The 17,781-nt window shown below is 35.8% G+C and overlaps 2 protein-coding genes and 2 long non-coding RNA genes across 4 annotated transcripts in view; 2 read left to right on the forward strand and 2 right to left on the reverse strand.

The window, feature by feature from the left end:
- LOC145739941 (uncharacterized) overlaps positions 1 to 7,437 on the reverse strand; it is a 37,935-nt gene extending 30,498 nt beyond the window's left edge. The window contains exon 1 of the mRNA XM_081995275.1: positions 7,321 to 7,437. Within this exon, the coding sequence (XP_081851401.1) occupies positions 7,321 to 7,371 (51 nt within the window). The 5' untranslated portion in view covers positions 7,372 to 7,437. The remainder of the gene's footprint in view (positions 1 to 7,320) is intronic.
- Positions 1 to 17,781, forward strand: part of LOC145739942 (putative pre-mRNA-splicing factor ATP-dependent RNA helicase mog-4) — a 77,384-nt gene that overhangs the window by 5,726 nt on the left and 53,877 nt on the right. Inside the window, exons 3-6 of the mRNA XM_081995276.1 lie at positions 4,886 to 5,202; positions 10,502 to 10,723; positions 13,945 to 14,155; positions 16,641 to 16,816. Of these exons, the coding sequence (XP_081851402.1) occupies positions 4,886 to 5,202; positions 10,502 to 10,723; positions 13,945 to 14,155; positions 16,641 to 16,816 (926 nt within the window). The remainder of the gene's footprint in view (positions 1 to 4,885; positions 5,203 to 10,501; positions 10,724 to 13,944; positions 14,156 to 16,640; positions 16,817 to 17,781) is intronic.
- On the reverse strand, positions 8,717 to 9,414 carry LOC145739946 (uncharacterized). Its single transcript, XR_014181290.1, has 2 exons — positions 9,039 to 9,414; positions 8,717 to 8,981 (listed from the first exon to the last, which is right to left on the reverse strand). It is a non-coding gene; the product is annotated as an uncharacterized LOC145739946 (long non-coding RNA).
- On the forward strand, positions 9,599 to 10,255 carry LOC145739945 (uncharacterized). The gene is made up of 2 exons (XR_014181289.1): positions 9,599 to 9,933; positions 9,991 to 10,255. It is a non-coding gene; the product is annotated as an uncharacterized LOC145739945 (long non-coding RNA).

The following is a 17,781-nucleotide window of genomic DNA, read 5'->3' on the forward strand; positions in this document are numbered from 1 at the left end:
ACGTTTATTGTTAAGTTTGCTGGTTATGCATTGTTTATGTGACGTTAAATAATAAACAGATTCTTGTTCGAAATATTTCCCATTTTTTCATTTACGCAAAAATGAAATTGGGAGACGAAGATTGCTGTACTGATGTGGATGGGTGTACTGCTGTAATTGGTGCACACAGTGGTCACATAGAGAGATCGTAACCAGCAATCATAAGCGTAGACGGTGACATAGTGATTGTTAATTTACTTTTTCCCTGTATTTTTTTTTCGGCCGTAGGGCCGTAAAAGTGCATTTCACAGCCGCTAAACTGTACGTGAAGTGAGTACTTCACGTCCGTTTGAACAAAAAATAATTTTAGTTTTCAACTCGACGTTTTGCTTTTTAGATACCATCATCAAAATTTTTCAAATAAAATAATGCAGACCAATAGCTACACCATACAGACTAAGACTTTTTATTTTGTTTTTTAGTGTGGTATTACTTAGGTATCTACTTTAAGTTACTTAGGTATCTACCGTCATTTTTAAAACCTTGCCATTTCGAAACGAATCAACGGATTTGAATGTGGTTTGGACTGTCATTGGGCTTGATTTATTGGCTTTTTGCTGATGTGAAAAATTTTAACTTTAATGCATCATAACTGTCTCTTCAAGCATTCAAAAAAGTGAAATTTTCAAGTAGGTCCCAATTGACCAATATATTTTTTTGATTTTGTTTTAACATAAAGTGGTGTTGTTTTAGTAAATATATCAGGACGTTTTTGGGCGTTTTCCAGTTAACGCCCTGTGACTCAAGAAATATTGATTTATTTCAAAAAGAGGACATTACAGTGCTCAAGCTCGAATTAAGTTATAGCAGCACCTTTTTATGTGTCATTTTAGTTCGGTGTAGATCCAATATTAACTGTTACATAAATTGAAAGCAACACTATTACCGATAAGACCATACAAAGTGTCTAGAGACAATTAAGGTGGGAAAAAAACATGGGCAAAAAAATAAAAGTATTGAGTTACAGTTACTTTACCAATAAATATTTAGTTTTTTTTTCATAGTAACTTCTTATTTAGGGTAATACTCGGTACGTTTTTGAGCGTTTCTTAATTAACATAATGTATCCGAAGAAATATCGATTTATCCGGAAAATGCATATAACAGTGCTCAATCTTGTATTAAGCCATGTTAGCAGGTTTATATCTATCATTCAAATGCCGTTGTACGTTTAGCATTATCTGTTATATGTATATACTTACTTTTCATGACAAGCTCCATGATTTGCTCCAACTACAGCAAAAGTGAGTAAAACTTGAAATTGTTTGCACAAGTAGTTCTCCCACTTTAACTGACTCTATACACCCTGTAGGGTTCTATCGTTCATGGGAGATGTCTTAAAATTAGGTACCTCACATAATATGGTACCTACACATGACTTAAAATGACAGATCAAAGCTACTGCTTTAATTCGGCAATAAGCATATGCATATTGTACAGGGTGATTGATTGAATTTTGACCACCCCCTTAACTTCCTTGATTTTGATTTTAGCAAAAAACGTTAAATACAAAACTAGTAGATATTTAGGTCTACTTTATTCTTAGATAAACAGTTATTATACAGGGTGTCCCAAATTTGAGTAACGAACCAAACTTATGTTTTTTTAAATAGAATGACCAACTTTTTATTCGATATTTGAATTCTACGTCAAATTCTAGGCCTAATTGATGTAAAATGTCTGTATCGATATTCAACTGTTTCCGCAGCAGCGTTCTTGATTGATTGAATTTTGACCACCCTCTTAACTTCTTTAATTTTGATTTTAGCAAAAAACGTTAAATACAAAACTAGTAGATATTTACGTCTACTTTACTCTTAGATAAAGAGTTATTATACAGGGTGTCCCAAATTTAAGTAGCAAACCAAATATGTTTTTTTAAAATACAATGACCAACTTTTTAATCTATATTTTAATTCTACGTCAAATTCTAGGCCTAATTGATGTAAAATGTCTGTATCGATATTCAAATGTTTTCGCAGCAGAGTCCTTGATTGATTGAATTTTAACCACACCCTTAACTTCCGTATTTTTTATTTTAGTAAAAAAACTAGTTGTAGCAACTGTTATAGATATTTGGGTCTACTTTTACTCTTATATAAACAGTTATTATACAGGCTACCCCAAATTTGAGTAACTAAATTAAACCTTAATCACATAGTCGAGAAAACATTGTTAAAGTAACAGATGCTGCGGAAACAGTTCAATATCGATACAGACATTTTACATCAATTCCTAAAATTTGACGTAGCATGCAAATATCGGATAAAAAGTTGGTCATTGTGTTTAAAAAAACATAAGTTTGGTTTATTACTCAAATTTGGGACACCCTGTATAATAACTGTTTATCTAAAAATAAAGTAGACCTAAATATCTACTGGTTTTGTATTTAACGTTTTTTGCTAAAATCAAAATTAAGAAAGTTAAGGGGGTGGTCAAAATTCAATCAATCACCCTGTACACAGGAATATTATAACAAACTACAAGGTAGAAATTTGATCTAAGTAAGTAATGAGTAACTCTTTCTTTTGGTTTATGTTGGCATTGCGGATATTACAGTAAGATAGGTAAAAGTAGCATCCACCTATTGATTTATTGACGCTATTTCATTTTATGTACTATAAATATGTAATTTGAAATAAAGAAACATTATTATTATTATTATTATGTCAAATTTTTTGGAAAAGTCGATATTTTTTGAGTCACAGGATGTTAAGTGGGAAACAACCAAAAACGTCTCGAAATATACTATACGACGCTTAAAAAAATGATTGTTCAATTTGGGGACTACCTAAAGATGTCACTTTTTTGCATGCTCTTCTTTCTCACCCTGTAGAAGGCAGTTTTAGTGCATTAAAGTAAACGATTTTCACGGCAGCAAAAAGCCAACGAAACAAGCCCCAAGGACGGTAAACAGTAAAGGATTGCTCGATCGGCCAATTTTGTTTCCCGGCGTCGAACGGATCCTGACGTCACAGTAAAGTCTCGGGCGCACAATACGCTAAATATGATCGACTGCAATCGGTTAACGATCGCGCAAACGCGCGATCTCCGACTTTATGGTGACGTAAAAATCGTCACCGGCCCGAGCCGATACGGCCAACATTGCACTTATGGGATTAAGCAATCCTTTACTATTTACCGTCCTTGATCAAGCCCAATGACGTCTAAACCGCATTAAAATTCGTTAATTCGTTTCGAAATGGCGAGGTTTTGAAAATGACCCAAAAAATTCACGTCGCGCAGTTTAGTTGAAAAAGAGCCCTTTGGTGCATTCTGTCACTTTTTGGCCTGGAACTTCTTGAGGAGGACCTCAGACAAAACATTTCAATGCAATCTTGTAGAGCATGAAATTTGGAACAAGTTTCTTTATTTACATTTTTTAACCTAACCTATCCTAACCTATCCCTCGGGCCATAGGCCCTCTGGATATTTCGTCCTAATGGACATTATACTCTCCCTAACGCCTGTGGTCTACACAATGTTTTATGTTTCACCTAATTCAGCAATTATTTACTGTTTCTGGAAAAGTAAGGTATATCTTTACCGGTATGTTGTTTAGGTACTGTTTATTTTACCTGAATGTTGTGACTTTGATAGTCCTGTCAGTCAGTGAAAATGGCAAATGCTGGACGAAATCTTATAAAATATAAAAGAAAATACAGCAAAAGCTTACAAAAGTTTATTATTTATTACCTAAATTACCTACTTTATTATTATATTACCTAAAAAGTCAAGAGCATTCTAAGATAGGGAATACACAGCTTTTATAGCATGAAAGAATAAAAATGCCATTGCTAATATTAAAAAAGGTTTTAGTGCGTTATAAGCGGGCGTTACGATAACGCCCGCCTATAATGCCCTCAGGTTGTTATGAACACTATAACCTACACCGTTTCCAAGGTATTATGTATTCATAAAGTATAGGTGAAACATAAATGACTTAACAGAGATTTATTAGGTTGTTATTTTCAAAGCACTTTTTATTAAAACATAGTTACATTTTGTTATTTTCACTAAATTCCAAAATAGAACCATCATCGTAAAAAAATAGTCCAATTCAAAAAATGTAAAAATCCAATATGTCGCCCATGGAATAATCAATATTGATGATGGTAACCACATTGTAAAGTGGGAAAAGTGGCAATAGTTAAATGTCATTTACTTACAGATTTCTCGTTGCAAAAATTAACACTCTGAACGAACGAACGAACAGATATCTTTCACATAAGAATATCGATTCGATAAATTGTCTTATTTGTCCAGTTTGGGTTTCTGAACAAACCTTTCGCTTTCATAAGTTATGGAAGGGATCCACAAATAGTGACGCACGGGTAACCTAAATAGATATGACAAATGTTTTCTGTGTTGTTAATTCGTTATCAAATGGATGTTTCAGTGTTGCCTCTTCTTCTGATGAAGAAGTCATGGAAGTTGTCCATGCTATTGAGCGGCCAAATCGTTTTCAGCTTACTAACCACAAAAATATCTATCCGATTCTTATCAGTTCCACAATTATATACGTCGGAATGTCGGAAACCCAATTAAATTTATTGAATAAATAAATATATGGGACCGATAACTAGTGAACCGGTAGATCTTGATGTTCAGAAACCGGGCATACTTAAACTAACCGTACTTGGAATGACGATACGAAACTGAAAAATCAACCACTTTCAGTTCAGCTGGCGAAAGTTTAGATGATAATAATAATAATTATTGAACCAACTTGTCTCCTATATTTTATTAATTAGATTTTCCATCACAACCAAGTAATTTTTACACAATACACACTTCTTATTTCTCTTCGATTTGACCATATTACCCATATGTTTGTTCTTTGTAGTTTAACAGAACGAGAGAAAAAAGAGAGATTGCACAAAAAAGAATTGCTGCAATTAGCGCAGGAACATGAGAAAGCAAGAGAGTTGGAAAGAGTTCAAAGGTATCATATGCCAAGAGATTTGGGCAAAGACTCAACCGCGGATTATGTGGAGGTAGACGAATTGGAAAAAGTGCCCCAAGCTGAACAGAAAAAATGGGAAAAAGACCAAATGGCATCTGCCGTGTTTAAATTCGGAGCTAAGGATGCCGTCAAAAAAGATGAATATGAACTTTTACTTGAAGATCAGATTGATTTCATTCAAGCTCTTCAAATGCCAGGTAAGATTTTGATTTATTTTAGAAACTATATCAAACAATTTTTTTTTATCGAAAAGTAGTAGTCCATATGCACACATTGGAGTAGTGAGTGTAAGTGAAAGCAAAACTCAGAGTCGATCTCCACAAATATTGTGTATCAATCAAATATTGTTGTATTTGTGGAGATCGACTCTGAGTTTTGCTTTCACTTTTTTTTTTTCGCCGATTGTCAGTAAACCTGTCGTTTTAGTGCCTAACGACAGGCTGTAAACAACCACTTTTACTGCCTAGGCAGTACAAATTTTTTACTGCCGCTTACCTGGCGCAGGGACAATATAAATATGACGACATCGTTTACACAACATAAAATTTAACATTTATTAAGAAAAAACACCAAACACTATAACATTTTTGGAGTCAAACATTCAAAAGTATATACAGGGTGATTCCAAAGTTGGTGCTTTCCTTTCACCTGCGAATAGGGCTTCAAAAAATAAGGTTTTTTCCTTTGACGCTTTTTCGAAATATGAACAATAACGAAGATACAGGGTGTCAATGTTTTACTGAAAAAAAACAAAATAAAAAATAACTTAAATTTAATTTTAACTAACTACAGGTTATTCCTTATCAACAGACATAAACAAAAACAAAAGATTTCAGCCGCCTTTGAACTAAGTTTTAATAATTTGACACTTTAAATTAAAACAGCATTTAATTTTAGGCACGCATTAAGACGGTTATTTTTTTTACTTCGAAACGGTGCGTCGTAGCAAAAAATAATAAAAGGGGTTTTATTTTTAGAATTGAACAAGGAATTCAATTATAAATTTTATGTTGAAAAAAAGCCAGTAGGGTAATATTTTTTTTCAAAAATGTTTTAAAAAAATTATACGCGCGCCACTGGTAAACGCAAGAAAATTGTTGTTTCTTGGAAATTTTGCTTTCCACGTAGCTACTGACACCTACAAAATTTTGTTTAATTACTTCAAGTGGTTTGGCCAAAATCATTAAATTTTTATTTTTTCAGTAAAACTTTGACACCCTGTATCTTCGTTATTGTTCATATTTCGAAAAAGCGTCAAAGGAAAAAAAAAAGTATTTTTTGAAGCCCTATTCGCAGGTGAAAGGAAAGCACCAACTTTGAAATCACCCTGTATAATTATTTATAAACATTAACAGTAAAATGAGAACATCCTTCTATTATTATTGATTTGTCGTTCACTTCGTTAGAACTATTTTTCAAATACACCGATGAACTAGAAGTTTCATCTTTTCTCTTCCCACTGTCACTGCAGGTGGGAATATTCGCTAGAATTTTTTCACTAATCACACTTTTGCTTTCGACTGAATTCTCTATGTAGCCTTCAGCAACACTTGTGGACTTCCATCCTCCATGTCTTTTTAGCATTGTGATGTCAGCTCCAGAATTAACAATCCAAGTAGCAGACGTCCTTCTAAAGCAATGTCCAGTGTACTTCTGAGCATTTGGTAGTTTTAAATAAGTTGCTATCTCTTGTGGCATAGCACCAAATTTATGAATTCCAATAACTTGTTTTAATGCTTTACCTCCAATATCTGAAGAAAAATCTTCGGCTTTCAAATCCAGAAGGACGATAAGAAGCATATTTTCTATACATGTCCAGGTGTTCTGATACCACAAAAGATCTCGGTCTCTTCGTTTTGGTATCAGGAAGGGAAACTAATAGCTTATTGCCCATATCTTCAATATCATCTAATTGCATTCGCACAAGTTCGTCACTTCTACATGCTCCGGCAATCGCAAGAACCGCCGCAACCTAGACAAAAATACTTGGTTATTCACTTAAAATTCGATCCAAAGTTCTGAAACCTACTTTGGTTGATAAATAGTTGGCATCTGCAGCTTCCGATAAAAATTTAGTAACTTTTTCCTTCTCAAACACCTTAGATTTTTTGGGTTGGTATCCATCTTTCTGCCTTTTTAAAAAAGCCCTTAGTTTCAAATACTTTGCCAAATCTACATTATGATGAGTGCTTAAGGTGGATTTGAGCATAGAATATACACTCCACAATGTAGAAGACTTTAGTTTTTGAGACAGCTCAGCAAAATATGCGATTAACACGTTTTCTGATTTCTACATTCCTGGCTGCTTCTCGCACCTCCGGAGGAGTTAGTGGTACATCGTCGTCACTCTCCATAGTCTCCATCATGAAGAAACAACTTATAAATTTGACGAAACTTTTAGATGTCAATTTTGGCTTATTTAAGATGTCTATTTAAGATCGTAATCATAGCAACCAAACAGGTATAATTATTGTTGTAGGTACATCATAGGTGGACAGTTTTCATTATTAGAAATAGGAGAGGTGTATTACTACTTAAATATAAAAAGTTATTCTGATTGACAATAATCGGCGAAAAAATTATGTGTTTGACTCGGCGAAAATGCACATTTACTGCCTCATCTTTCTTCATGGCCTCGTCTTCGACTCGGCAATGAATAGCGCTGCGGCAGTAAATGTGCTACTTTTTCGCCTTGTAAAACATATAACTATTGTTGTTTTATGTTTAATAATTTGTTACAGCTTAATTTTAAATAATAATTAAAAAAATAATTAACACATTCAGCATTCGGCGAATACCGAGCAAATGTGCGCCAAACACCGATAGTGTGGACAGGTTGCTCGGTGTTTGTCACTTACCAATTTTGCAATTTTTTGATGCTCCATTTCCCGCGCGTTGTCGGTCTTTTGGCCACATCAAAGGGAACGAATTATCGTTGTTCCCATACTGGCTCGCTAAGCGGCAAACGTCGCATACTAGACGAATATCCCGATTGTTATTCGGCGAGCACGTGCTCGGTATTCGCCGAATGCCGCATGTGTGGACCCGCCTTTACATGTTGACGATCCCATAACGATGTATTACTTGATGTATACTTTGTTAAGTTGGCGTTAATAAATAAATTGAAATTGAAATTAATTGGCTGCCAAGTTCACATCAGTCTTCCTCCTTCCTTACAAAGCAATGTTTTATCGTTCATTAGTCAGTCGCTTTCTATGTCATACTGGCGGGCTTTTTGAACGATCTAGTTTTTCAATACTATTTTTTCGGACAAAGTGAGTATTTTTAATAATAAGCAAATACGTGGATTTTTTTATTGTTTCTTGTGAGGTCATATAGGAAACTTTGATAGGTGTCAATTTTTTGATTGTAAATTTTTGAGTTGTCAAAATTAAAGATGTTACCAAATGATGGATATAAAAAAGTTAAGACAAGAACATGCAAGCCTTTCTACTCTCTCTCATTCTTGTTACGAGCTATGCCTCTCCAAAAATCTCATTTTTCAAATGGGAATATCTCGAAAAAGGTTGCAGATAGATATAGGTTATGATATACGAAAAAGTTTTGAAGTTGAAGCATTCAAAAGTTAGTACCTACTTCCGGTATAACCGGAGGTGTCATGATATGAAAATATTTTAGTGTGAAGTAGTAGTCCATTTTTTCTCAAAGTGGAGGTGTAAGTGTAAAAGTGATGGGAAAGAACACACAGCCTTCTCCACAAAAAATTTATTCAAGCCCCCCAAAAAATGTTAGAGGGGTTGCTCGACATATGTTTCGGGCACATAAGTACCCATCTTCAGGAGCTAGAAAGTTAGAAAGTCTACAATGTATTACCCCTAAATGGTAGAATCAAACACACCCCGTATGACAAGGTGAAACGCCGGCTGTCTTTCTTCAAAGGGGAGACAGCAAGACCCAAGTTATTTAAAAACTAATATGCCGTAAGGACAAACATTATTGTTGTGCTTAAAAAAATCTGTAATTAAAACTAGAATGTTATATAAATTAGAGAAGAGTACCAAAAGTTTTTTACCTTATTATGGAGAAAAAAACACTAAGACTAAATTAGTACTAAATGGTTCACATTATGTGATTAGGTCGGGGCGACCTTTAGAATTTAGGATAGAAAGTTCGATCATCTTACAATTTTCTCACTAATGTCCGGTTGCACAAAGCTAACAGAACAAAATGGGCGATAAACGTTCTAGAATTTACAAAAAAAGTTTTTTATATAAACAATCGCAAAGCGAAGCCGTTATTTTGATGGCGGGGGATGGCGCAGAAAATGACAACATAGGCGGCACAGCGGCAGCACTCGGCAACACCGCCCGCACAAATGACAGACGACAGTCGACAACTTAATGTCAAAAGCGTCAACAGCGCAATCTACCGTAGATCAAGGAGGGGGCCAAGAGGTATTAATAAATTATTTAAATATTTAGTGTTCGATTTTCCCCCAGATTTGCCTTTTTACAGTTTTTTCAATGTATTTTTTCAATGGTTTCAACTAGCTTATAGCCTTAACCTCACTTTTGTTTGTTTATACCTCTTGGCCCCCTCCTTGATCTACGGTAGATTGCGCTGTTGACGCTTTTGACATTAAGTTGTCGACTGTCGTCTGTCATTTGTGCGGGCGGTGTTGCCGAGTGCTGCCGCTGTGCCGCCTATGTTGTCATTTTCTGCGCCATCCCCCGCCATCAAAATAACGGCTTCGCTTTGCGATTGTTTATATAAAAAACTTTTTTTGTAAATTCTAGAACGTTTATCGCCCATTTTGTTCTGTTAGCTTTGTGCAACCGGACATTAGTGAGAAAATTGTAAGATGATCGAACTTTCTATCCTAAATTCTAAAGGTCGCCCCGACCTAATCACATAATGTGAACCATTTAGTACTAATTTAGTCTTAGTGTTTTTTTCTCCATAATAAGGTAAAAAACTTTTGGTACTCTTCTCTAATTTATATAACATTCTAGTTTTAATTACAGATTTTTTTAAGCACAACAATAATGTTTGTCCTTACGGCATATTAGTTTTTAAATAACTTGGGTCTTGCTGTCTCCCCTTTGAAGAAAGACAGCCGGCGTTTCACCTTGTCATACGGGGTGTGTTTGATTCTACCATTTAGGGGTAATACATTGTAGACTTTCTAACTTTCTAGCTCCTGAAGATGGGTACTTATGTGCCCGAAACATATGTCGAGCAACCCCTCTAACATTTTTTGGGGGGCTTGAATAAATTTTTTGTGGAGAAGGCTGTGTGTTCTTTCCCATCACTTTTGAAAATATTTTAGTTAGATTGGTGTATGCTGACTATACTATGCTACGAATTTTCAAAACTTTCCTATTGGTAGTTTTTCTAATATTAATCGATGTCTGTTGTTATGGGATGTCCTGTTTTTGAGAAATTCGATATGACAAATTTATCGTTACAAAATCTGTTGTTGTATAGTAAACAAAAATAATATTAAATTATGATTTTATTTCATTATTTTTTAAGGCTCTAAAAACAAAATAAAAAAAGAACCCGAACTTACCGAATACGAAAAGAAGAAACTAACTCTTGAAGAAACCAAACAGAGTTTACCGATTTATCCATTCAGAGACGATTTGATACAAGCTATCAAGGAACATCAAGTTTTAATTATTGAAGGTGAAACAGGATCTGGAAAAACTACACAAATTCCACAATATCTGCATGAGGCTGGATTTACATCTGACGGTAAGTTATGCTTTGATTATGAGGAAATGCAAATTAAATTAGGATGTTTTCACAAATTTATTGAGTTCGTGCCAACATAAACGACAAGAAATGTTCTTTCCGTAGTAACCAATGTTGCCAACCTTGATGATATACCTTCCCCAAAGGCGTTTAAAAAAAAGTTGCCATATTTCACTAAAATTTTCCAGATTTTTTTTAATTTTGTTTTAATTATTCTTTCTTGTACGTTGCGAATCCTTAAAATGCTATTATTATGTCTACTCAACATGGATTTCCTGATCTTAAAACAAACTGAATTTGGTCCTTGGATGTTTTAGTCCGGCAAAACTCCACTCATGAACCTATAAAATTTACTTAAATCGATTTAGAATCGTATTGTTTTTGAGCATTTTTTTACTTTTGTAGCTTCATAGCGTGGTATTTGATACTTTCCAACTTTATGACAGATTGAAATATGATTAAAATAAATAGATACACGTCACGTTATGACTGCCCAATTTCTTTTCATAGACCTATAAACAAGCATGTAATATGATTTACCACTGTATTAACTCTAGCAGTGCTTTTAAGCAGGTTTTGTAGTTTTATAGCTTTATGGAGTGGTATTTGACAGTTACCACTATTGTGACAGGTTTAGATATGTCAAAAATACACGCTTTACCTATCTAAATTTAACTTTTGAAGCTATAAAGTGCGTGCATTTAACGTAGTTTGACACTAATTTAAAAGCTTGTCAAGTGATTGTTAAAATTTTGTTGATTGTTTAAATTCGATCCAAAACCTATAGTTGAATGTCAGAACTGTCAAAATTGTTTTCATAAATAAGCCTTAAATATGATTGTACTGTCTTTAAGCAATGCATTATAGTTTGATAGCGTCATGGAACTATATTTGACGTTATCACCATTGCGACAGATCGAAATGTATTCACAATCGACAATTACACGTCACAAATGCCAAAAAAAGTTTTGTAGTTTTATGGCTTCAAAGAGTGAGAGGTATTTGACAGTTTCCAAGTGAATGACAGATTAAAATAATCAGATACACGTCACGACTGTCGAATTTCTTTTTCTAACGTTGTATATACTATGGTATATAGACAAATTTTTTGGTTGCTTTATACGTATTTAACCAACGAGTCTACAGGTTGGTCCAAATTGATTGTAGGATACTTAGAGGATATAAAGTTACATAAAAAATAAACGCCAAGTGCCATATAATCTAAGGTTGAAAAGTGCCCTCTTTCGAAGCTAGCGGGCCCTAAGTATATGCCACAAGAATTTTATTTTATCTTATTTAACTAAAATAAAACTCATATGAAATTTGGCATGCGTGTTCATCATTTTGAATTAATTATTTGACGATTTTTTCAATTCTTTAAAATAATCTGGACAGGTACTAATTTTTTTCATTTTAGATTAGCATGTAAAAATGAGGGTATCTGAAAAACTGTGCAAAATGAAAAGAAATGTTCAGACAAACTTTTCTTCTAAAATTACAGCTTTAAGGAATTTAAAGCTGTCAAACTTTTTGAACAGCTCCCGTATTAGTCCAGAATATTTAAAAAAACTGAAAAAAATTATAAATGACCACTTCAAAATGGTGAACATGCATGCCAAATTTCATTTGAATAACTTTTTTCGTCTAGGAATTAAAAATAAAAAAATTGGTTTTAGTGGCTTACCTTTAAGGTGCCCTGCCTCCCACAGGGCAAGGTGGAGGGTAGGAGGAGGGCTGGTAGACGAAGGATATCCTGATTAAAGAACTTGCGCACAACAGTAAGCCTTTTTCGTGCAGCGGTTGACAAAGTACGCATCGCCATGATGATCGCCAACATTCGTAACGGATAGGCACCACAAGAAGAAGAAGAACTCCGTCATGGGGCACTTTTCGACTGCAGTTTGTATGACAGTTTGGAGTTTATTTTTAATGTCCTTCCCACTTTTGAATTGTCCTACAATCAATTTGAACCACCCTGTATTAATGAAACCGATTAATAATCGAAATGGTTTCACTGCGTTCACGCGATAATAAAATTGAGATTATTATAATCGCTCATTAATATAAGAATTGGTTACAAAATTTTTCCGTCAACTGTAGTCTATAATAAATGTGTATAATCTTTAAATAATATACAGGGTGTCTCTAAAAGGTCTGTACAAAATCCTATGACATATTCCTGACATCAAAATAGGCCGATTTGAAGCAACTTACCTTAGTCCGAAATTGCTCCGTCTTAAAAATCGATTTTTTTATATATAATGTACATTTTGTAACGTATTACTTTCAAATCTGGTACCCAAGGGTTTTTTGAGATGCGAAACCCCAATCCGGACACATTTTTACTGCGGCCGGTAGAGGGCGATTTACAGTGTACTTCTGATGGTTTTAAGTGACCGTAACTTTGTTCAAATTGTAAATGTCTAAATTCGGGTTTCGCATCTCAAAAAATATCTGGCTACCAGATCTGAAAGTAATACGTTACAAAACGTACATAAAATTTTAAAAAATCGCTTTTTATTTTTTAACATCAGGAATAGGTCATAGGATTTTGTACAGACGTTTTAGAGACACTATGTGTGTACTGGGTCAATTTTTTTTTATTTATTGTACATTTAGCATATTGCTTTAAAATCTTGTAGCCAGATGTTTTTTGAGATGCGAAACCCGAATTTAGACACTTACAATTTGAACAAAGTTACGGTCACTTAAAACCATGAGAAGTACACTGTAAAGCGCCCTCTACCGGGCGTAGTAAAAATGTGTCCAAATTTGGGTTTCGCATGTCAAAAAAGTAATATGTTACAAAATGTACATTATATTTAAAAAAATCGATTTTGGTTTTTTAGCTTTACCACCCTGTATCTCGGACGGTGCAATTTCGGACTAAAGTAAGTTGCTTCAAATCGGCTTATTTTGATGTCAGGAATTGACGAGAGGTTCAAAAATTACCAATTTTCGAAAACTCCCCGTATCTTTAAAACAAAAGAAGTTTACGCCGCCTATTTTTCGCCAGTCATCTCAGCTCAGAAAAAGAGATCAGAACACGTATGCTACTTTTTTTCTATCTATTACCGTTTTCTCTGTACCCCGTAAAACCATTGAAAATGCAGCACCCTGTACATCTGTATTTATAATGTTTTCATAAAAATATTGATTTGACTGTTTGTTCTATTGGTTACTAACCACTAGTGTCTGAAACTTGTGATTTTTGTTTAAAGGAAAGAAGGTTGGTTGTACTCAGCCACGGAGAGTAGCAGCCATGTCAGTAGCGGCGCGTGTAGCACAAGAAATGGGCGTTAAACTAGGCAACGAAGTTGGATATGCTATTCGTTTTGAGGATTGCACGTCTGAACGCACCATAATAAAATACATGACTGACGGCACCCTGCATAGAGAATTTTTATCAGAGCCAGATTTACAGTCATATAGGTAAGTCTTTTACGGAAATGTGATTTAAAGCCTACACAGTTTATAAAAATAGTTCCATTTGTCAATAATTCCGTAACGACCCATCCAATTTAAAAACATACTGTAAATGTAGTTTTTAATACGTATTAATATCCAATTCGTCGCATAAATAGATAAAGAAAGTGCCATAGAACAAATTGATGAGGCTGCAAAGAAGTCACGACAATAGGACAAAATTGCATTTAATTATGTGAATGTAGGGGATTAAACACACAGCCTTCAATACAATAAATTTATTATCCTCCAATTGTATTAAGAGGTACCGCTCAACATGTTTAGAGCAAATAAGTGCCCATCATCAGGAGCTTATATTAAAAAGCGTGTGCCTACTGTCTATACAAGAGGAGACGTTTGGAGATTTTACATCAGGAGAGTTATCATGTGGCAACAAAATTGCCAAGTGTAATGCCAACCGGCAAGAAAATTGCTGGCTAGTTTTTCGAAGTCAAAAACTTGCAGCAAGAAAATAGCTACAAAACTTGCTAACTGTAAAACGGGCTTAATGTAATTTAAGTTAATTTGAATTTTTTTGTCCAAATTAAATTTGTTAGATTTTTAATTGTCTACACAAAATGCCTAACTATTAATGTAAAATCTCCAAACTTGGGTCTCGCTATCTCTCCTTTTGTATAAAGACAGTAGGCACACGCTTTTTCATCTAAGCTCCTGATGATGGGCACTTATTTGCTCGAAACATGGTGAGCGTTACCTCTGAATGAATGTAGTTTGATGGGCTCCCTACGGAGAAGACACTTAGGCCGCTAGCCGGGCCCATTGTGACCCATCACAAGCTAGTACCCCTCCAATTCGGTGGCCCTGACAAAGCTGCAGAGCCTCCTTGGCCGGGTACCTTGAATATCTAAGGGGTTGATCACACTCTTACCCCAAAGCTCTTTTCTGATCGTCGCAAGTGCCGGGCACTGTGTGAGAACATGTGTCGGAGTTTCCTCGTCTTCCTGACACAAGCGACATATCGGATCCTGTGACAGACCCAGAATGTGCATGTGTCTTCTCATCTGACAGTGACCCGTGAGAAGTCCTGTCACACATCTGAGGTCCTTTCTGGATAATTCCATCAGTGACTTCGACTTGTTCTTTGAAAAGAAGCCCATGAGACATCGCGACTGCCGCATGCCTCCGGCCTCCTCCCAAGCAATATCGGATCTTTGCCAGAAGATACGGTCCACAATGGCGGATCCGACCACACCGGCAAGTCCTACAATAGGTTCGGGCCCTACGGGGCTCTCTTTGGAGCCACATAGGGCCAACCTGTCCGCCTCCTCGTTTCCCCTAACACCGGAGTGCCCCGGGACCCAAGTTAGGCGTACCTTGGCCATCCGCGCGAGCGACAAGAGTGTTTTCTTACAATCCAGCACCAGCGCAGACGTCGTTGAATCAGCTTTTAAGGCAGCCATTGCTGCCTTGCTGTCCGTACAGATAAATATATCCTTCCGGTATAGCGGTGAGTTTAAAATAAACTCCCCGCATCGGATGATCGCAAAGATCTCGGCCTGGAAGATGGTACAGTGGCAGCCTAGAGGGAAGCTAAGCCTCGTCCCCGAAGTTGCACCATACACACCTGCCCCTGCCCCCGTCACGGTTTTGGATCCATCTGTAAACCAGACGTCTCCATGCGACGGGAGGATAGAGTTTTGAGAGAAATTCCAGTCCTCCCTCTCGGGTACTACAAACTTTAGAGGTCCGCTTGACAGAAGCGTCGGAGGCACCCGATCCTGCTTCATCAACAGTTCCGGGCACTCCCTCAACGCCTCCCCCCAGCCCCCGAGATGACCCCACGGTTCAGCTGAGTCTGTAATCAGCATATTGAGACCTGCCAGTCTGTGGGCTGCCCTGGCGGCTTCTTTTTGTATAAACAGGTGCAGCGGCTCGAGCCCACATAGCCGCTCCAGTGCCCTTGTTGGGGCAGTTTTCATTGCACCTGTAATACAGACACAGACAAGTCTTTGAACCCTGTCCAACAAGGCTCGTGACTTGGCCGTATCCATAGCTCCATAGCGTTACCTCTTAATTCAATTAGAGGACTTAATAAATTGATTGTGTAGAAGGCGGTGTGTTTAATCCCCTTCTAATTTATCTAATCAATATTTCTTATGTGAAAGATGTCTATTCGTTCAGAAACCGGACATTAGTCTATTTCATTCTCGTAACAAAAATTCAAAAACTCCTCGTCCTACACTAGTCTTTACAACTGAAATCAACATTTTTTTTCCTAAAAACTCTTGTATGTAACAAAAAATATCAACCCATAGATTTTTTTTCGTTCCATGTAAATTCACGTCAAAATGACTTACATGTATGCTATTAATTCTCACTTACGGATAAATTATTGTACATATTATCATTTTCGATTTGTGCAAATTTAAGTTATATTATAATTCAAATAATAATTTGCAGCAAAACTAACGCAAAATATTGTTTGTTTTAGTGTTATGATAATTGACGAAGCCCATGAGAGAACTCTCCATACTGACATCCTGTTCGGGCTTGTAAAAGATATAGCTCGATTTAGACCAGATTTGAAGTTGCTTATTTCCAGTGCAACACTAGATGCTCAAAAGTTTTCCCAGTTTTTCGACGAAGCTCCTATATTCAGAATACCAGGTGTGAATTATTTTGTTTATAAACTGCTCGTCAAAAAGAATGGGACAGCGAAATTTTTGCTCTGTTTTCAGCGGCTGTTTCGTCAAATTGATTGACTCGATTTTAATAATTCTTGTTACGATTAAAAGGTGTCTTTTTTCTGTTGATCTGAATAATAATGCTTTAAAAATATGTTGGAACAAATTCATTTAAAATTAAGGGTTTGGTTTTTTGAAAATATGCTTCTACACGTCGATATTTATTTTTGTCTGCGGTTTTTTTTTATGGTAAATGCATGTATACAGGGCGGCCCAAAAATAAGTTACCACCATCAACTTCATTTTTTCAAATGGAATTAAAATAATAAAAATCGACGTGTACCAGCGTATTTGCAAAAAACAAAAAAACCTTAATTTTAAATGAATTTGTTCCAACCTACGCGTCCTCACTGCATCTAGGAAAGTTCATGCAGCCTCTACAGACTTTAATAAAAGCTGACACTCACGTTACATGGAAACCTATAGGTACATTGGGAGAACTTTGAAAAACTTGAGGAAACTTTAATCCTAATCTTCGCACTAGATTGATTGCAGCAGCAGTCTTATCGAAGTTCAACAAAGACAAGACAACACAAGTAATTTCGTTCGCCAATAAAAGTTTGAGCCCCATTGAACGAAGTTATTCACAAACGGAAAAGGAAAGCCTGGCATTAGTCGGGGATGTAGAATGATTCTGTTTTTACCTAGCAGGCCTACACTTCGACATGGTAACCGATCATAAACCCCTGGACGCTATGGGGATTGAAAGATGGGTTTTACGCCTCCAAGCGTTTAAATTCCAGATAATATACAAACCAGGAAAATCGAAAATAGCAGACCCATTTTCGAGATTATGTACACTTCACTCAGACGCAACATTTGACGAACCAAACCTACACCATATATACTTCATGGTCAAGGAAGCAGTACCCAAAGCTTTAACCATCT

The sequence above is a fragment of the Ips typographus genome, unplaced genomic scaffold (genome assembly GCF_016097725.1).
Source record: "Ips typographus isolate SLU unplaced genomic scaffold, UJ_Ityp_2.0 IpsContig77, whole genome shotgun sequence".
In the NCBI taxonomy this organism is placed as follows: Eukaryota; Metazoa; Arthropoda; class Insecta; order Coleoptera; family Curculionidae; genus Ips; species Ips typographus.